Raw genomic sequence first — 23,574 nt, forward strand, 5'->3', positions numbered from 1 at the left:
TGTGTGTGTGTGGTGTGTGTGTGTGTTTGTGTGTGTTTGGCTTGGTTTCACAAACATTTTTGTAATCGTTGTTGTTGTCTTGTGTTGCTGAAGTCAACTCTTTTTGGGTTTTTTTGGTTTTTTTCTTGGGCTTCCAATTCCATTTTCTGGGTGTCTTTTTGGTTCCTGTTCTGTTGTGTTTTTTTTTTTTTTTCTTGAAGCAAGAAATTTTCTTATTATTTTCCAAGTTGTTATCTCGGTTCCAAAAGCAGGGCAGTGGATTTTTTTTTTAGTCTCAAAATCAGGAGTCTTTTTGGGTGACACAAGAGGGACACTTTTTTTTTTTTGTTCCAGAACTGTTCATGTATTTTCTCATTGGTTCCAGAAGTGGATTAGCTTCAGGTCCAGAAGCAGAGCGCCGTTTTATTCCCCCCCCAGCCCCTTTCTTTTTTGTTCTCAAAGCCGGTCTGCATTTGTTTAGGTCCAGATGTTGGTGAGTCTTTTGCAGGGTTCCAGAAATAAAACCACAAACGCAATAATATTTTTAATCTTACTTCCAGAAAGAACCATTTGTTTTGTTTTGTTTTTTTTTCATAAGTGGGATGGTATTATTTATTTTCACAGAAGCGAGTCAACGCTCTTTTGGTTCCAGAAGCCAGCCAGTCTGTCTGTTTTGGGTTCCAAAGATGGGGCGCAGGTTGTTTTTCATTTCAGAACCGAAACATTTGTTTCTGGGCAACTTTCTGCGAGTCCAAATATGTGAAATTTTTGATCTCAGCTGCCTTGAAAGATGCAACATCTTTTATGGCATTCACGTGCCTTGAGTCCAAATCGCTCCAAACACATGGAAGTGATTTGTTATTATTATTATTTTTTGTTAATGCCTTCATTTGCATAAACTGGAGTCCGCCAAAACCTCGTTCTTGAGCCTCAAAAGTGTCTTTTGGGGTTCTAGAAGTGGGTCACCATGTGTGACCATGAGAGTGCATTTTGTGAGTCCAAACTTTGCGATCACAAAAGCCTGTTTTTTATTGCCTTTATTTGCATTAATCAAACGTCCCTCCTGAGCAATTTATTATTATTATTATTATTATTATTATTATTTTTTGCACTAGAAGTGGGCCAGAGTTTCTTTGGTTCTAGAAGTGGATCAGCAGGGGACCATAGAGACACAAGGTGTGTTTCGAGAGCCCGAGTGTTTGTTGCATTCATGTACGTTGAGTCCACATCACTCCAGAACCTCTAAACGAAGGGCTTCTTTGGCTCCAGAACTGTGTCCAAATTTCTTCGGTTCTAGAGGACAGTTAGCATGTGACTGCAAAAAAAAAAAAAACAAAAACAAAAAAAACCCCACAGCTGTCTCCAAACGTCCAGGCGCGAGATCACAACAATTGCCTTCATGTGCATTATCTGGCGTCGGCCTCACTTTAGAGCCTCAAATGAGTTTTTAGGTTCTAGAAGTGGGTCAAAGTTTCTTGGGCTCAAAAAGTGGGTCAGGATTTGCTTGTTGTTGTCCAAAGGTGGTATCACATACACCTCCAGACACGGGCAGCGTCTTTTTATTGCCTCAAAAGTATTTTTGGGCTCAAGAAGCTGCTCAGTATCTTTGGTTCTAGAAGCGGGTGAGCATGTGAGCACGAGTCCAAAGACACACGGCCCAGTAGATGGCGACAGACGGTTTTTAGTGCATTATCCGGACTCTGTCTGACTCCTGAGCCTCCAAACGGTTTCTTTGGTTCTAGAAGCGGGATCACATGGCCCAGGAGATGTTGGCGGCGTGCTCCTTGGCCTTCATACGCAGCACGGCGATGCTGGACGAGCGTCTCTCGAACTCGGGCTTGGTCTCGAACGCGTGGTGGCCGCCGGCCGCCGCCGGCGAGAGAAGCGGGTCGCCGCAGAAGTTGTTGAGGGAGACGTGGCCGAACTGGTTCTGCTGGTTGGGGAAGTAGCCGTGGCCGTGGTCCCCGGCGGCGGCGGCGGCGGCAGAGGAGGCCGAGCGCGGGGAGTAGGAGGCCACGCAGGGCGGCGAGCCTCGGGGCAGCATGCAGGGGGGCACCACGGAACCGGCCGGGGGCGGGCCCGACCACAAGTTGTTTGGAAGCTGTTCAGACAAAAGGGAGTCAGAAGTGGAAGGGCCGCCGCACACCGCCTGATGATGTTAAGCCCGATTGGGCCGGACCATCACAGAAAAACCTCACCGACCCCCACATGTTGGAAATACGGACGCCCAGTTTCTGACTGATTTTGCCCCGCCCACATTTTGGTCCTAACCCTACTTGAGCTCTGCCATCACCACCAGAAGCGGGTTTGATTGCTGAGGTACTTTTGGCTCGGGAGTTGGCCGACCGACTCTGATATGCAAACAATAGATGTATGAAATTAGTGATGTTAGATCTTGGCGGCACGGTGGAGCAACTGGAAAGCGTTGGCCTCACAGTTCTGAGGTCCCCGGGTTCAATCCCGGACCCCCCTGTGGGGAGTTTGCATGTTCTCCCCGTGCCTGGGTGGGTTTTCTCCGGACACTCCGGTTTCCTCCCACATCCCAAAAACATGCAACATTAATTGGACACTCTAAATTGCCCATAGGTGTGATTTTGAGTGCGCTTGTTTGTGTCTATGTGCCCTGCGTTAGGCTGGCGACCACTTCAGGGTGTACCCCGCCTCCTGTCCGTTGACAGCTGGGATAGGCTCCAGCACTCCCCACCACTCTTGTGAGGATAAGCGGCAAAGAAAATGGATGGATGTATGTTAGATCTTATAAAATCTGTGTTCATAATTTTTTCGGTGCCGGCTTTTGTTTGTGCGAGAATGCAAGGCTTCATGATCAGAATCAGAATCATCTTTATTTTGCCCAGTATGTCAAAAACAAAGATTTTGTCTCTTGTAGTTGGAGCCGCTCTAGTACAACAACAACAACAATCGATTGACGGGAAATACTTTTGAGACAAAAAGAGAGAAAAGTGACAAAAACAGTCACCGAGCAATAAAAGTTTGGGAATAAAGTTGGTACAATTTGTTATTTATTTTGTCCGTCCATTTTCCAAGCCGCAATGTAATGCAGTTTAAAGCAAACAGTACTCGGATAATCCTGGAAAGTGTTGATTCCTAACGTGGTGGATGAATTATTGTTATTATTATCTTTTTTTTTTTTTGGGGGGGGGGTGCGTACCTGCGCGTAGCCGTCGGTGCGAGGCAGCACCGATAAGTCGTAGGCGGAGGCAAAATGGCTTTTGGCTTGCTGAATTTGCCCGTAACGTTCTCGCTTCCTCCACTTGGCTCTTCGGTTCTGAAACCAAACCTGACGAAGACACACACACGACAAAAAAAAAATATGAAGAGTCGGCATCAAAGTTACTATTAAATTGACTCGATGGGATACGTCGTGATGTTTGGAAAGTGTGGTTTCTCGTGAAAACGTCAACTAAAAAATGATGGAAGAAAAACAACAATTGTTTATAATTCACAAGTTCACAATATCTAGCTATAGTTATGATTTTTTAATGAGGGTTTTTTTTTTGGATAGCGTTGTTTGGAAATACAAGTCAAACACAATTAATATTAACGATTACAAAGAAAAAGAGGAGCTGAAAAATTACATAAAATTGCATTTTGTTTTGTTTTCCATGAAGTTTCAAATTGTGATATCATAAATGATAACTCTGAGATGATAGCAATGAGATATTGCAAAGCATTTTTGTGTTGCAAAATGTCAACAATAGTTGAAAAATTTTTTTGCCTTGATTTCTGATTCTAAAACTAGTACTGATAATTCTTAAAATCAATAACCACAGCAGGACACGATCAACTTCATCGACGAGTTGAGACGCGCCAAATTCAACTGGGATGTGACGTCAATCTTGAATAATCTCAGTTATCAATTATCTTACGTTCAATCGTGCAAATAGGAATAGTTCCAACCCATTATCAATAATTCATCAATAACAATAAATAAATAAAAAGAACTGATTAAGTACTGAGTTGACACATTTGATAAACTGGGAAATATGTATGTTCCAATTTCTTCTGAGTTTTTGGATTATAGGAGTATTATGCCAATAACAAAAATGAAAATTCACATTTCTTCGCTACTTTGGTATTAAATGAGATGCCAATAACAAAAATAAAAATAAAAAAGTGAGTAAGAGTGGGGAAATATGGAGCTAACAATTTCTTTTGGCACAGTTTGACGAAGAGTTAACATTTTTGTTTGGGAAAAAAAAAAGCCACATATGTCGATAATTATCATCACTTTCTTTAAATAAGAAAAAATTCTGATTGAAAACATAAAAGGCAAAAATTTGAAGATAAAAAGTCTGATATTTGTCGGTGTGCACGGAGAACCTCAACGACAGTTGTTTTGAATTAGAAGACATGTCAAACATATGATTAGAAATCATAATATACAATGATAATTATTTGACACTTTGCACACTCAATTTGATTTGTTGTTAAAATTAAAATCTATTTTTTCACATTAGGCGACCCCTGATGACATTTATTTTAAATTACACTCAAATGTGCCTCAAATAAAGAAATGAAATGGGTACATGTATATATTTTTATGTTGGTAAAAACTTAAATTGTTTATGGCAAAACCAACAATAAAACTAATCATAATAAATAAACCACTGATTTATTTGAAGAGACACTGAAAAATATGTAGCTAAAAATATTTGTTTTCTTAATTGTGAAAAGGTTTTGAGTTAGATGTTAAACATGTAAACAATAATAATGTTTTTAAAAAATAAATGGAAAGACATGGAAAAACGTGTGCGTGGGGGGGGGGGGGATAAAAAATTGACTACATGAAAAAAAAAACATTAACCTTAAATTATTGTTTGGAAAATTTCGAGATGTTTGACTTTATTTGTTTAACATGTGGAACACGCAAACATTAAATCAATTGACAATTTATAATACCGTGAAAGATTTTTTTCAAGTGTATATTTGTTTTGAATTACACTTGCACACAAAAACATAATTATGTTTTTTTTTTTGTTTGTTTGTTTGTTTTAACTGAACACATTCATTACAAACACCGCTTCATGTTTTAGGCACATTTGAACAATCTTGTACTTGAATTACAGTGCAAAATGTCAACCGCATTAAATGAGCCCGAACTTTGTCAATTGCATTCTCGGTCTTACCTGCACCCGGGCCTCCGTCAGCTCGGTTCTGGTGGCCAGCTGCTCGCGCACGTACACGTCCGGGTAGTGCGTCTTCTGGAAGACTTTCTCCAGCTCGTCCAGCTGCGCGCTGCTGAAGGTGGTCCGGTGCCGTCGCTTTTTGCTGCTCGTCACCTTGTCGTCGCCCTTGTCCTCCGCCGCCTCGTCCGCCTCGTCGCCGCGGCAACACGACGCCGCCGAGGCGGCCAGCTGCTCCGCCTTGGCCGGCCCGTAGCCGGCTGGGAGTCACCGAGCAAAAAAAAAAAAAAAAAGTAAGACGGAGCAAATTGTTTTGCATACATCAAAAATTTTCTTTTAAAAAATCCACTCCATTTATCGATTAATTGCATACATTTAATGAACGCGATTTATTATTATTATTATTATTATTTGAATTTCTAAAAGCGAATTTACCGTGCTGGGGCGAGGCGCGGTGCTCGCCGAAGCCCTGCGCGCATTTCGGGGGAGACTTGGCGAAGTACACGCCGCCGTCCAGGCTCTCCATAGCGGGCTCCATGAAGTAGTCCGCGGCCTTCATGGCCTGGTTCTTCAGGCCGAACTTGTCCTCCATGAAGTCCATCATCATCATCTTGAGTGCCGCGGTCATCGCGGCGGCGGCGCGACTTTATAGACCCCCAAATAGTCTTCCAAGACGCCCCCGCCAGCAAGACATCAACAACCGCCCCCCACCCTCCACCCCATCCTTGCTCTCCCACGCAACTCCTCCCACTGGCGGCCCAATCCACACCGAACTGAACCGCACTCTGCTCCTGAAATGGCCAACTCACGAATACGCCACGATTTCTTGTTTTTTTGCACGTGCACGTGACTCATGCTGACTTTTATTCTAAATCTTTATTAACTTTCACCTTCAATATGTGAATTTGGTTAAGGTAGAAATACATATTTTCCTATTTGATCTGAGTATTTCTAAAACCATCATACACACACAAATAAAATTTAAAGTGACGCATCTCCTCAATGTTCCTGCAGTTGTCGTAACTAAAATATATAATGCGCTATAAAATATGATTCGGGCAGTCAGTGTGTGCATAAACATCTCCAATGACATATTGCAGATACCTTTATCATTTCTCTAATTGGCCAAATTGCAACAACAAAAAATATTCGTATACAATTTTGAGATGAGCTGTAAACTGATCTAAGCAAGTAGTATGCCCACAGCTGGATGGACACAAATATTTTTAAAACACCGCGGATGTACTTAATATAGAAAATAACACTTGTTTATTTATATGTCTTAACATTTTTTTAAGTTTTGAATGTTTAAACGTTTTTTTTTTTCACAGTTTAGTTTTTCTGAATGAAAGCTGTCATTTATAATTTGTGAAAATGTATGTCAGTGACATCGCTTTTCTAATTAATTCTCTTACGACAGTTTATGTGTTGCCATGGCAATGGTCTTTCTGGTGGGGGGGGCGGTTTGGTGTTGGGGTCTTTTTGGACTGCTCAGGAGAGCGAGTGTGGCAGCTGCATCACGCTGAGGCAAATGTGAAAAGTTCGCTTGGGCTTTTGGTGGATTTTGGTTAAAAATATAAAAAATATGGTCTGTCTGTATTAATTTTAACAGAGAAGGCGCAACAAGAATGTTTAGTGCCAAGTTATGTTTAATATAAAAATGCAAACCACTTACTTTTGATTTCTAACTGCACATTTGCGATGTATTTGTGAGTCCTTTCTGTAAGAAGCTACATAAATAAAATGTACTTTTTAAAAAGTGGTGAGCTGCCTCAATTAATATTATGTAAAAACAATAAAATACTAGTTAACGTTGACAAATATGGAGCAAGTAAACAGTGAAACTCACCCACAAAAATAAAAATAAAATGCGAAAATGTTTTGTAAATTGCTAGTGATGCTAAATATGCATGAGTACTGTATTGGTATTTATGATGAATCATTAATGTTTTCTTCCAGATATTGTCGTATCGTAATATCATCTGTAAACTATCAGAAAGCTCAATTATGACATATCAATTTCTTGATTTTTACATGTTAAAAGCATGCTCACGATTTGATCTTATTTTGAACGCGAAAAAACTCACTATTTTATCATATTTTCGTTCGCGATACATATATTAGCAAAATATTAACACATGCCGCCCAGTCTTTTTTTAAATTGTCTCTGGCAAAAACAATTTCACGTTTTTATTCGCTGGTGAAATTTGCAATTTTGTTTACAATGAGATAAAAAAAGTGTCTGCAAATTAGCTGACACCAATTTGGACTTTAATTCAATTTAAATTTCTATCATCAAAAGATGCAGTCCACTACACATGACCAGTTTTTCCCAATAGTCAAAAGAACTTCTAACTTCTTTTGGCATCAAAAAAGATATTATAATATAGAGCGATATTATATATGTATATATATATATTTTTTTTTTAAACTCATGTATATTTTAGACTCATGTATAATGTTCATTTAAAGAGAGCTCAATGTAAAAAAAAATAAAAAATACCTGACACTAGCTCTTCACGCAAGTGGAGTCAGGACAGCACTTGGCTAACATTCTTTTTTAAATTCAATTTGTAGAAAAACATCCTGCAGCCCTTATTCGAGGCACCAATTAGCTGGGACGTTTTACCCACGGTTTCTGCTCGCGCCATGTTATTCCCTCAACGCGGGTTCGGGTTTCTCCAGTTTTTTCGCTGTGGCGCATTCCTCGACAAGTTCGCTTTTCCCGACGGCAGCGAGAAAAAAAGAAACGTCCGTTTTGGAATCTCGTTCAGTGGCAGTTTTATTCAGTGTTATATGTGCTGTTCATTTAAATAATAAAGATGCTAATCAGCAAAGGATCACAAAAAAAGTGCAATAATTTGTCAGGGGCTGTGGAGTTGAGGTGTTAAGAGCTTCCAGTTTTATGGCGAGTCACGAAATTTGCCCCCTGTGCTCCTCCCGCATGCCGTGACCAAAAGTCCCATCAGTTTTTGTGATATTTGTGCTCCAAATTTGATAGCAGTTGGACAAAATCTCAAGGATGACACTAAAATGGCCGCTTTAAACTCAAATAATAGCATTTCTATTTTCCAAAATGGCTTACAATGGGCCATTGTAATCTTTGCGTGAACGCGTTATTTCCACCATTCCTTTTCAAAATCGAACTCTAGTGAGTTACAGTGGTACCTCGGTTTTCGAACAAAAATTTTAAGATTTTTTTTTGCTTTGGTTTTCGGACGAAAATCGGTATTCGAACGCCCCGACCAGCTGACCCACGACGATTTGTTATTGTGCTTTCGAACATAGCCCCTAAAAAAACGGAAACGACGTAACGCGCACGACGCAACCAACTGACCCACACACTCTTCTGCTCGCGGACATTTCCCAATCCTGTCGTGACTTTTTTTCTTCCAATTGAGCAATATTTAACCCCCGATCGTGGCTCCAAAGAAGGCAAGTGGAACTGCTGGTGCTAAAAAAAGGAAAGTGGTGCATAAAACTGTTGACTTCAAAAAGGATTTGATAGCCAAATCTGGTGTGCATGTTTCTGAGCTATCGAAGAAGTATGGCGTGGCAAAATCGACGATCGGCGCCATTCTGAAACACGAGGATGCCCTCGAAGCAAGGGATGTTGTGAAAGGAGCAACCGTGGTGACCAAGCAGAGGCCACAGATCTTGGAGGAAGTCGAAAAGTTGCTTCTTTCTTTCTGTGCTAAATGGAACGACATCCATAATTTTGTCTAACTCCATCACCCTAAAAAACCAGAATGTTGCAGAGTACTGCAAAATTTTAATGACGTTGTTATGAGCCACTTCAGGAAGGTGCTCAAAAGACGGCAGAAACAGTCTACATTCGATTCTTTCTTTGTGAAAAAGGGGCGAGTCACCCCCCGCCCCCGAAGACATTTGAAACAGTTTTTTGCATTGCTTTTTTCTTTTGTTCTATTAACCCTACCTCTAGTTGCAAGTTAATTTTTTTGTATATTACGTATTTTCTGTGCAAATAATTTGTTCCCCCCCCCCCCCAATTTTATTGCTTGTTTAAAGTTATTCTGCACTTTTGTCAATTAAAAAAAAAAGGTTTACAAGGCTGGGGGCCGAGTAGCTACAGATACGGCAATGCACTCCCAGCCTAGCATACTCTACTAGGCTAAAGCATACATTTTAAGCAAAAAATAAATATATTTCTAAAATTATTTAATTTTATAAAATATTCAAACTATACATGTATTTCTACTATGCAGTTTATTATCATGAAAAGCGAAAAAAAATGTTTAAAAAAAAACTATTTTTTAGGTTTGGCACCCATTATTTCATTTTCCAATCATTGTAATGGGAAAACGCGCCTTGGTTTTCGAACGTTTCACTTTTCAACCGGGCTTCTGGAACAGATTGTGGTCAAGAACTGAGGCACCACTGTACTCCCCTTGCGACCAAATTTGAAGATGGGCAAACTAAATCAAACAACATTCGATTTTTCCTCACTGCTTGTGGGCGGAGCATGGTGGCAAAGTTTGATGAGTCACAACTGGTTCAGTGGTACAAAGCAGAATTGGGGGTTGGGGGGGAATTCAGTCCCTGAAGCCAGATTCGCTTAGCAACGGAAAATTTGGTGCGCATGCCTGTCATGATTAAGCCTACAAAAATGTTTCAGGAAGTCAAGTTGAAAAGACAAAGGGAAGCTCGCTATTTTGGATTGACGGGGGCATTTCAGGGTCATTCTCAAGTGTCCTCAAAAGACGAACTTCCATCTTGGTTCTGCCAAATTAAAGTCAGTAATCCAGTGAACCCCCCACATACTTGTACTTTGGCACCCGTGGTTTAATCCAACCGCAAAATCACTTATTGGTAGGTTATTCTCGCTTAATCAAACCTTTTTTGTTTTTTGCTTTCAATGAAAGAATAACGCCAACCGGTACTAGCGAGGTCCACTGTACTCGACAGTCGCGAGATGCTAAATGTTTACGCTTTTGTCATTGCGCGTTGCCGCGGCGTAGCAGCAAAGTTTGATTACCTCGACAACTCAAAACTCCCCATCATCTATTTATTATCTATCCATTGATATCACTATTTCTTGCAGGGGTGTCAAACTCATTTTTTGTCATGGGCCACATTGTAGTTAAGTTTTCCCGCAGAGGGCCGTTATGACTGAAACCATGAAAATCTTTCGCCCCCATAATATTTACATGTGAAATTTATGAGCTAGCTTTCGAATTAGAAATCAAGGTTGATGTGTTTTTAAAGTATCGCTGACGCTTGGGTACAGAATAATGCTTGCGATAGCGCAACATGATTGTTCATGATATGACAATTTGATATTTTGGTACAGATTTTAACAAAAATAATGGAAGTTCATATTCGTAATTTGCCTTCGCGGGCCACATAAAATCATATAGCGGGCCGGATCTGGCCCCCGGGCCTTGAGTTGGACACTTGGGATTTATTGGCTCTTCCCCAGCCGACTCTTCGAGAGAATTGCAACGAGGCGGCTAACCGGGGCTACAGAAGAGCGCTTGGACGTGACAAGGAAACACATCAGGATTTGGACTTCCAAAACTGGACTTCATCCAAGCTTAAGAAAGATGAACTGGCAACCGTCATGATACAAACTGCGTTATGCATTAAAAGTGTTTCTTTAGGCCGCAATGCTCAAAGGAAGCACCTGAAAGTGTTTGGGCTGCAGGATAGAATATCCTTAATGCGACTACACAGTCCAGCAGCGAGGTTCTATTGCATCTCTCTCTTTCTCTCATTCTCTCATTTTTTTTTTTTTATCCTTGAACAAGACATGCATCAGCGTTTTACTTTGTCTCTCTTCTTCCCTCCACCCCATCCGCCACTACGACGCAATGGCTCACCCCGGAAGGAGATGCGCTCCGTCTCCTGCGGAGTAGGAGCATCTTGTTCTGGTGGGGAAAAAACATCGAGGAAAGAAAAGAATATGATTGACAAGGCACCGGATATGAACTTGAGACCTACTGGGATGTGATTATTGATCGATTTTTGTGGGAAAAAAAAAAAAAAAAAAAAAAGCAATTTTTAAGGCAATTCCGCCCAATCCGGGGTGTGACTGCATTAAATCAATACTCAAACATGGTGGTCTTGTGTTCTGATGAGTTTTTAACCATCACAAAGGTTATTCAAATCATTTAGCACACATTTTCATAATTCAGCATGCACCCTGTCCTGAGTGTCCCGTCCTGTCCTCGCAAGCGTGACTGCGACGCCGGGAGGACAAGGCGCTCTTCTTCATCTGGGCTGGCGCACCTCGTGGAAATCATTTTGAAATCATCATCACAATCCAATTAGACCTCGTTAAAGTGTTGGGGGGAAGGAGGGGGGGGGGGTCACGACAGGACAGGGCTCTCCTTCAGCTGCCTTCCTGCGACGCTTTCATGTGCTCATCTGCCCCTCACTGGCATCTTTGTCAGCCCCCTCGGACTTTCACACAAGGCCCAGTCATCCTCCACCTTTCTTTCTTTCTTTCTTTCTTTATTTATTTTTTACCCATTTCCTGCCAGAGGAGAAACATCGTGTCCCGCGACTGACCTCGTGGGCCCTCTCTCGACCCCCTTTGCCTGGGCCAATCAACCATTCCTGCAAGTCTGAGCAGGGAACTTTTCATGTACAGGTACATTTACCCAGGTACTATGAACTATTGGTGGACTAAGGACCTTTCCGACCTGTCAATCACTCGTACAATAATAGCCAATGAGACAGCCAAATTGCCTTAACCCCTGGCTTGACACGCCCCTGCCGCCATGTTGTCCCACAAGCAATGCTGGTTGTCAGTAGCGTGCGCTTGGAAAAGTTAAGGTTACGAAGAAAATGGTCCTCAGATGCGCAATTCTGATGAAAGATATCTTACTAGGTTACAAAGGGCCCGGTTGATTCATTTTCGAAGGCCTAAAACACAGTTGACCAAGTGTCTACGATGGATTAAAGCTTGCGGAAGAGACGCACGTACAACTAAATGAGGACAACATCAACAAACACAAGGCTGTATGTTCGAAGGTAAGTGAGGGAGAAGTATCTTCTCTGAGTTTGATTGAATTATTATCAGTGCTTTATACATTGCAGGAGAACAACATCTTTCACTTTGTTAGTGTATCACTGACCTGCTGAATGAAGTGTGTCATGTTTTATGCCGAAGAGTCGGGCTAGTGATACATAAACATGCCATTTCATGCAAGAGAAATGTCTATTTGCCTATTTGTATCATATCTGACTTTTAAGACAGAGCGCTGGGATCCATTACAAGCCAAGTCACATGAATACACCCACTCACTTATAAGGACTACAATGATATTATTTGTGATCTTTCCAAGTAAAAATTACTCACCCTGCTTTACATGCGCAGTACGATTCCACAATTTTATCCTGTTGGATTTCAATGTGAAGTTTGTGAGGCGTCGAACTTTTTTTGCATCGATCGCCAGTTTCACTGTAACACTGACACTGTGTCCCTGCTCCATCCAAAACCTTAATTCCGTGTACATATCCTTGCGTGAAATAGTTCAGACCTCTCTGTAGAACTCTCTTGGACAAGTCCGACGCATTTGGTAAAAAATATACCCCAATAATATCTGGAATACGTGATAGAGAATCGACTTCAAACAAGTTCTGTTCAATCGCCATTTTGGAAGCTTGTGGGACATGGCTAAGGGGGCGGAGCTAAAGATCGCCGTCGGAAAGGTCCATTGTGAGTTTGGATGGGCCGACAGTTCATTTTTGTATTTCACGAATGCGACCATTTGTGGGTTAGCACCAGAGAGTAAAAGCATTAACTTTTTCATCGACGAAAAAATGCTGAGATAGGGGCTACACTTCCTTGAAAGATATAGAAGGGATTAGTATACTTTGAATCATTAACGTTCTCTCAAAATGGTTCCGGAACCTCTGGAGCGGGCTTCTCGGCACTAAACGCATCCAATTGGCTGATTACTCGTGTGCAAACCGGATGCAGGTCATTTTGGTTCCAGGAAACACAAATGCCGAAACATAAAAAGTCCTGATAGTTTGTAAGAAAGCTTTGTGATTTATGAAGAAAAAAGGTGAAGAAAAAAAAAAAGTGGCCACCGCATCCTTGAGTTCTTTTAATTACGGAGCCCTCATGATCCAAATTTAATTTCGGGATAATTCGTCTTTGATGAAAGAAGATCCTTGTCCTCTCAAACGGTTCACGAGCACTTTGGTGCGCAGTCTGGAGCTCGAAACATATCTGATTTGATAACTAAACCAACTAAAAGTTGTACAAACTGTGTGGAATAGGAAGACAATTCCAGGAATACGAGTACCCAAAACTAACTGAAAATATGTAGCTGTAAACTTCAAATGAAAAACAAACTGACGATTTTGAGATCCTTAATTTTTATTTTATTTTTAACTTTCAAAGTAATTCCTGATGAAAAAAAGTACTGCCAAAATGTTCGGGAACATGGGTTGGGGTCACTGGAGCAGTAAACACATCCCAATGGACGTCTACTTATGCAAAAGGTACTGATACTGCACTTATCCTCACAAGGGTCACGGGGAGTGCTGGAGCCTATCCCAGCTGTCAACGGCCAAGAGGCGTGGTACACCCTGAACTGGTTGCCAGCCAATCGCACAGCACATCGAACCACACTCACCTAGGGGCAATTTAGATTGTCCAATTAATGTTGCATGTTTTTTGGGACGTGGGAGGAAACCGGAGTGCCCAGAGAAAACCCGCACAGGCACGAGGGGGAGAACATGCAAACTCCACACAGGCGGGGCTGGGATCGAACCTGTGTCCTCAGAACTGTGAGGTCAACGTTTTACCAGCTGACCCACTGTTCCGTCGTACTGATAACTCGACCTCGACCTTTAAAATTCCAGGAACTACAATTACCAAGAAAAAAAAAATCCTGTAACTTAAGTTTTAACATAATGAAGTTACACCCCGGGTTCATCAGTTATTTCCAACAATGCAGCCCTCAATGCATCCGGGCCAAACGAAAATTCTAGCACTCTTACAAGGTTCAGGAACCTTTGGGGCATGGTCTCAGTAGGACCTTTTACTTCCAGAACTATCAAGTTCCTCAACCTTAAGAGGGAATGCGGTTTTACTTTTGGTCTTCGTTGGACAAACAGTTGTGCGGGAATGGATTCTGGCTCGCAAACCACCAACAGTGAAGTCTTGTGTTTGTGTGAAATAGCTGTGACCCGACTCACTTGGAAATCCTTGAGCGTTTCTGTTGCTTCCTTGAGCAGGTAAACCGATGCAGGCCCAAACTCCATTTGTGCGATGTTCCGCACGTTCTGCTCCAGGCTACACACAAAACAATCAACTTTATTTTTTTTTCATTTGTTAGCAAAGGAGGCATCGCACGCGTGTGTTGCGTCTTACTCACCACACGTTGTCGTCGTCGTCCACCACAAACTGCGTCGCTGGAAATGTCCGGCAAGAAATGTTCGCTGAAGATGAACATATGGAAACATATATATATATATATGTATATATACACATATATATATATATGTGACTGCATCTTAACAACTAGCCTTGAAACACAGCAGGTGCAAACTTCTAAGTTGAAATGATTTTAAAATTAGAACAGAAAGGATTATAAATATAAAAAAATATATATTTTTTTCCCCTCACAGGAAAGACAAGTATTTTTGTCAGTCTAATCCACGGGTGTCAAACTCAAGGCCCCGGGGCCAGATCTGGCCCGCCGCATGAATTTATGTGGCCCGCAAAGGCAAATCACACCAATCAACTTTCATGATTTTTGTTCAAATCTGCACCAAATTTTCAAATCGTCATATCATAAATGATAAAGTTTAGATATTAAAAGCATTTTTATGTTATCAAACAACAATAGTTTAAAAACCCGTTACTCTCGATTTCTGATTACAAAATGAGTTCATAAATTCCATGTGTAAATTTGATGAGGCAGTTAAAGGTTTTTATGGTTTCGCAGTCATAATGGCCCTCAGAGGGGAACCATAAGTAAAATCTGGCCCGCGATAAAAACGAGTTTGACACCCCCGGTCTAATCTATCGATGTAGCCATCTCTCTGTCTCGATGATAGATAGATAGATAGATAGATAGATAGATAGATAGATAGATAGATAGATAGATAGATAGATAGATAGATAGATAGATAGATAGATAGATAGATAGACTTGGAGCCGTGGCGCTAGCCTCTCCCAGAGCAGTTCTTCGGGTGCGCAGTTCTTCAATTTTAAACGCAATACCTCACTGAATGGGCACATACATCCAATTTCCATGTACTTGGGACAATTTAAACAAAACATTGTTGTTGGCATGGCCAAAGTTATTGCAGTGAACATTTTTTTTCTCCCTGTAACCATTTGTTTTTCTTCCGCTAACAGAATTTCATCATTGCATTTTGCACTTGCGGCGGCGTCCTAAATTTTTCATAGTAAAAACCCACAAAAGTCCTTTTGAAATAATAGTGCAGTCTCCACTACTTTTGCAGTTATTGCCAACAGTATGCACACCCTGTTAGAGTGAGCAAACACAATATTTAGCGCCCATAATCTCAGTAAATTAGACCCGATAGACACTCAATATTAACTGCACCTTGTGTACTGTACAGTCGTGTGTTCCGTTTATTTTTATTACAGAAATACTGCATTTATTTTCGCTTGAGGGATTGATCTTTTATGTCAGAGCAAGAAGCCTGTCGATATTAAAATACAAAGCAAGACAACATCATCCTACACTGAAAGAGCTGCTGCTCACCTTTCTGAGCGTTTCACAGTCTTGTAGTTTTGGAGCCACTTTTGAGTCTGTTCCCACCTTGCTCGCCCTGGGCCCGCCTCCACCTGGTCAACTGCGGTCGGTGCAAAACGTCAATAAGTTACACGGGTGACTTGTTTTGAGATTTGTATCAAACAAAACTCATTTTGACAATAGGAGCAAACAAAATTGAAAGCCTACTACTAAGTGGTGTAAAAGCCTACTAGAAGGGAAAAAGGACTTGAGGGGGTATTTTTTTTTCAAGTTCAACATTACATTGCTCAATGACTCACCCTAGTGTGTTTTTGTGTCCTAAAATGATATTTTGTCAAAGTGGCTATCTGTTGTAGAGCGGCTCAGACTACCGGGAGACTACCGTAACTTCCGACCTACAAGCTGCGACTTTTTTCACACGCTTTCAACCCTGCGGTTTATGCGGTGATGCGGCTGATTTGTGCATTTTTTCCTAATGGCCGCAAGGGGGCGGTTGAGCGGAAAAGGTAAGAGTACGAGACCGGCGGAATATATGTGCCGAGGAAGTGACTTTTCCCGGTAGCGCTGTGGAAGTGTGTTGCTGCTGTGTTACTGGCGTGTCTCAGTGATATTTACCAGTAAGTTTTATTTTTCGGCCCTGTTAGTGTTAGCGTTAGCACTAGCGTTAAAGTCTTTTTGTGTACCGTCTTTCTTTGTAAGTATCTGCTGTTTCAATGTGGGTTTCAATGTGGGCACTTGCGGCTTTTACACAGGTGTGGCATATGTATGTACCAAATGGTATTTCCTTTACAAATGTACTCGGTGAGGCTTGTAACTATGCGCGCTCTGTAGGCCGGGAATTATGGTAATTCCTTTCTTGTTTTTTTACACACTTGGTCAATATAGAGGATTTCGATTTTTGAGGTACAGTACAGGTGTAAACATTTTCTGAAAAATTAAAAATGCTTTCCAATATTATGGATTGTGTTACTGGGGTAACAGACGATACAGTATTTCCGTTTAAAGACCAGAAGCGGTGTTTCAATGTTAACCTCGGAACAATGATGTTTTATCTACACTACGACGGACTTTATCTCGGCCCCTTATTGATTCATATGTATAATGACCTCCACTTTAAAAAGAACCCAAAGTCTTCTGATCCTGTATTTAATCTTCTGAAAATCGATCTTTTTCGCATAGTCAGTGCTCTAGTTCCAATCACAATTGGGTTCGTGCTGGAGGGTCACAAATTTTCTACAACAAGTTCGTATTTGAAAGACCGCTAGAAGAAAAATGCAAATGCAATTTCCGTCCCCCGCCCAACCAATTAAGCGGCGTCCATCTGTCAAGAATACATCTTTAAATTTGATATCAATTGCACAAATTTTCTTGGGCTTCTTTGGAGTAACTTGATCAAATGTTTGCTTAAACTAAAATACTTTTTGAAGATTCATTCTGTCTTTTTGGGGAGGTCTTTTTTTTTCTGCAGGTCTATTCATGATAGACATACAAAATATACATTTTCACAAAGGGTGTTAGTTTGTGTGTGTGTGTGGGATGAACCCTGAAAGTGATCATTTGTTTGGCCCAAGAATTAAACAAGATTTTTTTTTTCCCCAAAAAGCTAGAGGGCCTTCACATCAGTGTGCTTGAGCCCCAACAAAGCATTTGTCACAGTAAAAAAAAAAAATCGCTACAGACCTTCTCATATGAGAAACTCGTGTAGTCAAAGCAGCTGGTCTATTTACTTTCAGCTTAAAGAGATTTGTATGTTTGTTATCACAGATTCCTACTTGCTGAAAGACGCGCGACTCTCTCCCCGACTGTTGTGGTTCTGCAATCCGACAGCTTTCTGGAGCGAGGGAGAAATCGTCTGATTTACAAGGCGTGTTGAAATCGCGTAATAAGGCCGTAATTCAGAGTAAACATTTGCATTGTGGTGACAGTAGGGCAGCCGAAGACGGGTGTGGGCTAATAATGGATTGCGACAGGGCCGTCGCTGGAACTAATGACGTGTTTATTGCTCACTTTTGCTGCACCCCAGCGAGGGAAAGTGCTGCAGTTTTTAATGGGTTAATTGCCGAGGACCACTAAAAGTGTCAAGTGATGGATGTTCCCCCTCGGGGGTGCGCAAGCGGGCCTGGAAATGGATGCTCGTGCTTCCCATTCCGGAAAATCCAGCCGTTGGGACTAACTTTCCGCTGCAGTGAATAAAGTTTCAATTAGATATTTGGATTTTCACAGTTAAACCTTATTAAAATTGATGTAGTGGGAATTTTATGCACTAAAGCGGAAGCAAATCATTGCTGGATTTACGGTAAATTATAGAGAGCCATTGAGTGACAGAATTAACACTTGCAGTAAGGGCGTTCTATTGGAGGTTAGGGTTGGGGTTGTCGGTTAGCGTTACTAAAATAAGTTTTATTAGTCCCACAATGGAGAAAATTTGTGTGTTAGAATTAGTTGTTCAAGTCAGGCAGATGCTTTTAGAGTCACGATTGAGGGTTAACGTACTGAACTAGGATTAGCGTGTTCTGTTTGAGGTATTAAAGCGACATTGTTAGAATTAAGGTTGGGTGTTGGGTAGGAAAGGATGTGGGGTACAAATTTGGGTTGAGTGGTTAGGATTAAAGGTTTGGGGGTTCAAGTCAAGGGTTTAGGATTTGGGCTTTTGGTCTAGCATTAGGTGCTAAGGGTATGAGTTAGAGGGAGATTTAAGTATTATGGGATTATGGTAGGGTCCTGGGGATTTGGGTTGGAGGGTTACAAATAGGGGGGCGGGATTGAGGGCTAGAGTCAAGGTTTAGGGTGAGTGAGATTATGCTCCATTAGGTACAAAACATAGTACCCAAGAAGTGTACTAATGGTGCCATGGGCACGCAAGGACAAAAGTAAGGTTTGATATCTAAAATAATTCCAATTAAAAATTATATACTTTTAAAGTTCTTAACACAATGAGGGAACCATATATATAAAAATAATTTGGAAAGATATATTGTTTTTGATAGAAATGGAATAGATAGAATAACAGCAAGAATAAAAGATAAAAAAAATAAAATAATGCGAGCTGTTGGGGGGGGGGGGTCAAGAAAGTTGGGTTCCCTGGGCTCTATTTGTCTCCCATTATAAAAAGTTAATTAAGACTATAAGATATTTGAAAAATGTAGGTATTTAATAATATCCATTCAATCCCAATAAGTGCTTTTGAAACCACACAAAAAGGGTCAGAATCAAGGGTTAGGTTGGCGATTTGTCATTTTTTTTGCTCTTTCCAGCCATTGCCATTGATAAAATTGGGGGTTAAAATTAGGGATGGGGTTGATAAAGTCTCTCCTTTGCCCAGCAGAGAAAAAATATTGAACAAGGCAGTAGCATGGAGACAAACCACCAGCACCCCCAGCTCCAAACCTCCTGAGACCCCCTCCAGTACTCCTGCAGGATATCAGGCGGGGGTAGGGAAGGGGGCTGGGGGTGGGGGGGGGCTGAGGGGGGGGTTAGGAGTCACGCTTGTTAAGAGGGGCTCTTAAGCGCATTAACCGAGCTCGTCTCTTCGCTGAGGAGAAGACCAAATATCAGAAGGTTAGGAGGAGGAACAGAGGGTGGCCTGCAGCAAACAAGAGCTCAAGAAATGACACGCTTACCCCCGCCCTCGATCTTGGTAGGGGTGGCTGCAGGGGTGGCGTCAATAAATCTCCCAACAAGTACCTATTTTTGAGCCAGCTAGATCATAAATTGGAAATCTACTGTAATATATGACCATAATACCCCACTCTACCACCAATTATTTATGATACTGTTTTATGATACACAGAATACCCTATTTCCACAAATAGCAAAGGTGGGTACTTATTTACTCAATTACAGGTATTAAACAATTTCATCAGTTATATTACAATTAATGTCAAGTAAAAGCGGACTTTAAAGGTAGTATGGAGAAAGATGAAACACTATGAAAAATACATGGATAGACAAATGCATACAAAACTGTAGCGTGACCACTTGTCAGCATATTGAAAAGCTACTCATGGTTAAAGATGTCATCTTCATACAATGTAAGGTTTGAGGAAGACAGAGTTGCACAAAACTATGCACACAGCATTGTGGAGCTACCATGTCAAAGTCTACTTGAAGGTTATTTTTTTGTTAAAGATGCTGTCTCCATAACTTCTTGGAACATAAACATGGACACACACAACATTGTGGAGCGGCTACAGTAGTCCATTGGAACACAAATCGTTGTTAGATGCGCTGCCTCCACATGACGTGAGATATGACTTTAATATATAAGTTGCATAGCAACATTGTGGAGCGACCATCCATCACGATCTACTTCAATGCTGGTTCGCAAAAAAAACTCCCTCTCCGTATACTGTAATCCTAAGAGTTGAGGTAGACGGGGTGAAACCAATAAAAATGCATAGCTCCCCAAAACATAGAGTGAACACAGTCGTGAACAACATTGTGGAGTAAGCCAAATACTGGACTACAGACTATTGGAACGCCAATTATCATTAAGACGCTGCATCCACATCACAGGTTTTGAGCAAGTCTGAATGCAACAAATTGAGTAATTCTCTTTAACTTCAAACATGACACACATGCCAGTCTGCTTGAACAGTAATTGCTTGAAAAGTAAATAATTGAACGTTATTTTTTGTTAAAGATGCTGTCTCCATAACTTCTTGGAACATAAACATGGACACACACAACATTGAGTGTCCACATGTCAGTCTACACTGAACAAAAATGGTTGCTAGACACGCTGCCTCCACATAATATAAGATATGACTTGAACATGTAAGTTGCATCACTCCCCAAACAATAAGCAACATTGTGGAGCGAACATATATAACGATCTACTTGAATGCTAGTTGGCAATAAAAACTCCCTCTCAACATAAGATTGAAGGTGAAACCAATAAAATTGCCTAGCTCCCCAAAACATAGAGTGAACACGGTCATGCACAACATTGCGGAGTGAGCCAAATACTGGACTACAGACTACTGGAACACCAATTATCATCAAGTCGTTGCATCCACATCACATAGGTTTTGAGCAAATCCGAATGTAACAAATTGAGTAGCGTATTTTCTGCACTATAAACCTAAAGCCTTTAATTTTCTCAAAAGCCGACGGTGCGCCTTATAATGTGGTGCGCCTTATATATCGATCAATAGTGCAGCTCCATCTAATTGAAGCATAACGTAACCCCAGGCTCTACTGTACTGTCTATTCTATGCGTCTTATAATGTGGTGTGCCTTATATAGGAAAAAAGTTTTAAAATAGGCCATTCATTGAAGGTGCGCCTTATAGTGCGGAAAATACGGTAATTCTCTTACATAAAACATGACACACATGTCAGTCTGCTTGAACAGCAAAAAGACCAAGTCTCCATACATTGAAAATTTTGAAGCAGGCTAGGTGGAACCACTAAATTGAGCTGTTTTACGGAACATCAACACGGTCACTATCAATATTGTAGATGTCGGACTCTACTGGAACACAAATCCTTTTTAAAGACGCCTTCTCCACATTACGCAAAATCATCTTTAAATCTGCAAACTGGGTGGAACCAGAATGTCACATTGCTCTTCCGGGAACACAGACATGAAATCACACAACATTCTGGTCTCATGAGTTTACTTAAATGATAACCCTTATTAGAGACGTTCTCTCCACAACACGTAAAATTTGGGGCAGGCTGGCAAACAAGTTGCCCGAGACACAAGCATGGACGCCAACAACATAGTGGAGGGACCACGTCACCCGCTCTGGGACACTTTGACAACAGGAATCATCCGAGGAATGTTTTTTTCCCTTCACAACAAAACATCTCGAGGCTCGTCACCCCCCACTTCTTCCATCCTCTTCCCCGTCTCTCCGCGTAAGCCGATACCCGTTTCAAGTGGGTTACTCATGTCCAGCACATCCACACAAAGAGCCCGGATAAAATAAACACGGCGCGTCAGATATCTTGGAAAGAATCTGTCATGGCTTTTCGGGGCTAATCACCTCCAGAAGGGCCCGGACTCAAAACCCCCTGAAACGTTAACCCCTGTTGAGGAGAGCGTGTCAGGCCGAGCCAGGCCTGGCTGCCTCCACAGGCCTGGGGCACTGTGGGGGGAGATCCGGACAAGAAGGAGGAAGGGGAGGAGGGTGCGGTGCCTTCCACAGGTCATGGCCAGGAGTGTGCCAAGGAAGGTCGGTACAGATCCCTTAAGGATCACAGCACCAGGAGCCATTGACATGCCACTGTCTTAGTGCAGTGATTCCCAACCGCGGTGCTGGGAAATCATTATAAGTCACTTAATTGATCAAAAATTTATGATTTATTTCGTACAAATTATGAACAGTGAAACCTCAATAGCATGGTCTAATAGGGCTCGGGTGTGGGTGTGTGGGTACAAGTCTGATATAGCTAATTGTCCGTTGAAAGATATTTTATGCACCCGTATTAAGTACAAAATTATGATCTTTTTTTTTTTTTTTTGCCTGAAAGCCCAGTGTAGGACCAAGTGGTAAATAAATGTAAAAAAAAAAATAATAATAAAATGTTTGAAAGTTTCACATTCAAACCAGTCACTGATTGTGTGTTGTACACTCGCGTGATTTTGGTGTGGGTAGCGTGGGTTCAGTTCCCACTCAGTAGAGGTGTGAATGTGATTGGGAATGGTTGTCCGTGTCTATATGTACCAGTCCAGGGTGTAGGTCCACCTTTTGCCCAAAGTCAGCTGGGATAGGTACCAGCGCCCCCGTGACCCTAACCACGATAAACAGTGTTTAAAATCGATGGACAGTCAATCCAAATTTAGCATGCAGGGGTGCTTGGTCATGGTGACATTGTTGACGAACAATACTCATCATATACGAGTCATTTTCATGAGCTTCGAGGAATTAATGCGCTTCCTAATTCCAAATCTGTTGTCGAAGGAGAACAGCTTGACAAAAAAAAAAAAAAAAAAAGTTACAGTACCAAAATAGCCTGTTCCAGACTACAGACCTGTGTTTTGTATTCCTCATGCTTCTCTCTCTCTCAGTTTTACATGTATAATAGAAAATAGATATAACCAGCGTCACATTGACACCAATTTAATGGACCAAATTCAACATGACCTCCATGTAAGTACGGGAGGCACGTTTATGGAATTGGATATAACAATAAGTCATATTTGTGACCCAAAAATTCATTCGTCCCATTTTCTACCTGCACTTTGTAACAGCACCAGTAAACAACACCGGCCAGTTCTGGAACTAACAGACTTTGTCAATGGCATTTTGAGTGACAAATGGAAACTATGTTTGGATGTATTGTTCAGTTCCGACGTTCCAGTTTCCAATATTCGGGCTTGATTTTATGGCGGTTCCACTGTTTATTGTTTATCTACGTATGTATGCCAGCAACATATAGTGACAGGCATTTCAATGAAAGCAGTAACACTAAATGGCAGAAGGCACAATTAATCTGTGTATCCACCTGTTGCTTTTTATATTACTTACAGATCTGTGGTCAGGAGTAGATCATCATTATTTCAGTACCATGGTGCCTTGAGATACAAGTGACCCATTTTACAAGTATTTAATTATTACTATTTTATGAGGTACAATATTATAGAGCACTATTTTCCTTATTAAAAACACACTACGTAAGTTATTGTTTTTTGGGTGGAGGCTGGAACAGATTAATGGCAATTCAATTCATTTCACTGGGAAAAGACGATTTGAGAAACAAGTATTTTGTGTTACGAGCATGGTCACGGATTGA

General features: G+C 41.3%; 2 protein-coding genes across 4 annotated transcripts in view; both read right to left on the bottom strand.

The window, feature by feature from the left end:
- Positions 1-24: 24 nt before the first annotated feature.
- On the bottom strand, positions 25-9,277 carry alx1 (ALX homeobox 1). The gene is made up of 4 exons (XM_061823686.1): positions 5,559-9,277; positions 5,127-5,383; positions 3,149-3,277; positions 25-2,080 (listed from the first exon to the last, which is right to left on the bottom strand). The coding sequence occupies exons 1-4, from the start codon at positions 5,749-5,751 to the stop codon at positions 1,730-1,732; spliced, it is 930 nt and encodes a 309-aa protein (XP_061679670.1). The 5' UTR covers positions 5,752-9,277; the 3' UTR covers positions 25-1,729.
- Positions 9,278-9,411: 134 nt separating this feature from the next.
- lrriq1 (leucine-rich repeats and IQ motif containing 1) overlaps positions 9,412-23,574 on the bottom strand; it is a 50,571-nt gene continuing 36,408 nt past the window's right edge. For 2 of the 3 annotated variants that reach the window (XM_061823332.1, XM_061823330.1), the window contains 4 exons: positions 15,842-15,932; positions 14,480-14,543; positions 14,301-14,397; positions 9,412-11,011 (listed from right to left, as the gene is read on the bottom strand). In XM_061823332.1, the coding sequence (XP_061679316.1) occupies positions 10,899-11,011; positions 14,301-14,397; positions 14,480-14,543; positions 15,842-15,932 (365 nt within the window). In that variant the 3' untranslated portion in view covers positions 9,412-10,898. The remainder of the gene's footprint in view (positions 11,012-14,300; positions 14,398-14,479; positions 14,544-15,841; positions 15,933-23,574) is intronic. The other variant, XM_061823331.1, reaches the window with a different exon arrangement.

The sequence above is a fragment of the Syngnathoides biaculeatus genome, chromosome 6 (assembly GCF_019802595.1).
Source record: "Syngnathoides biaculeatus isolate LvHL_M chromosome 6, ASM1980259v1, whole genome shotgun sequence".
Taxonomy (NCBI): Eukaryota; Metazoa; Chordata; class Actinopteri; order Syngnathiformes; family Syngnathidae; genus Syngnathoides; species Syngnathoides biaculeatus.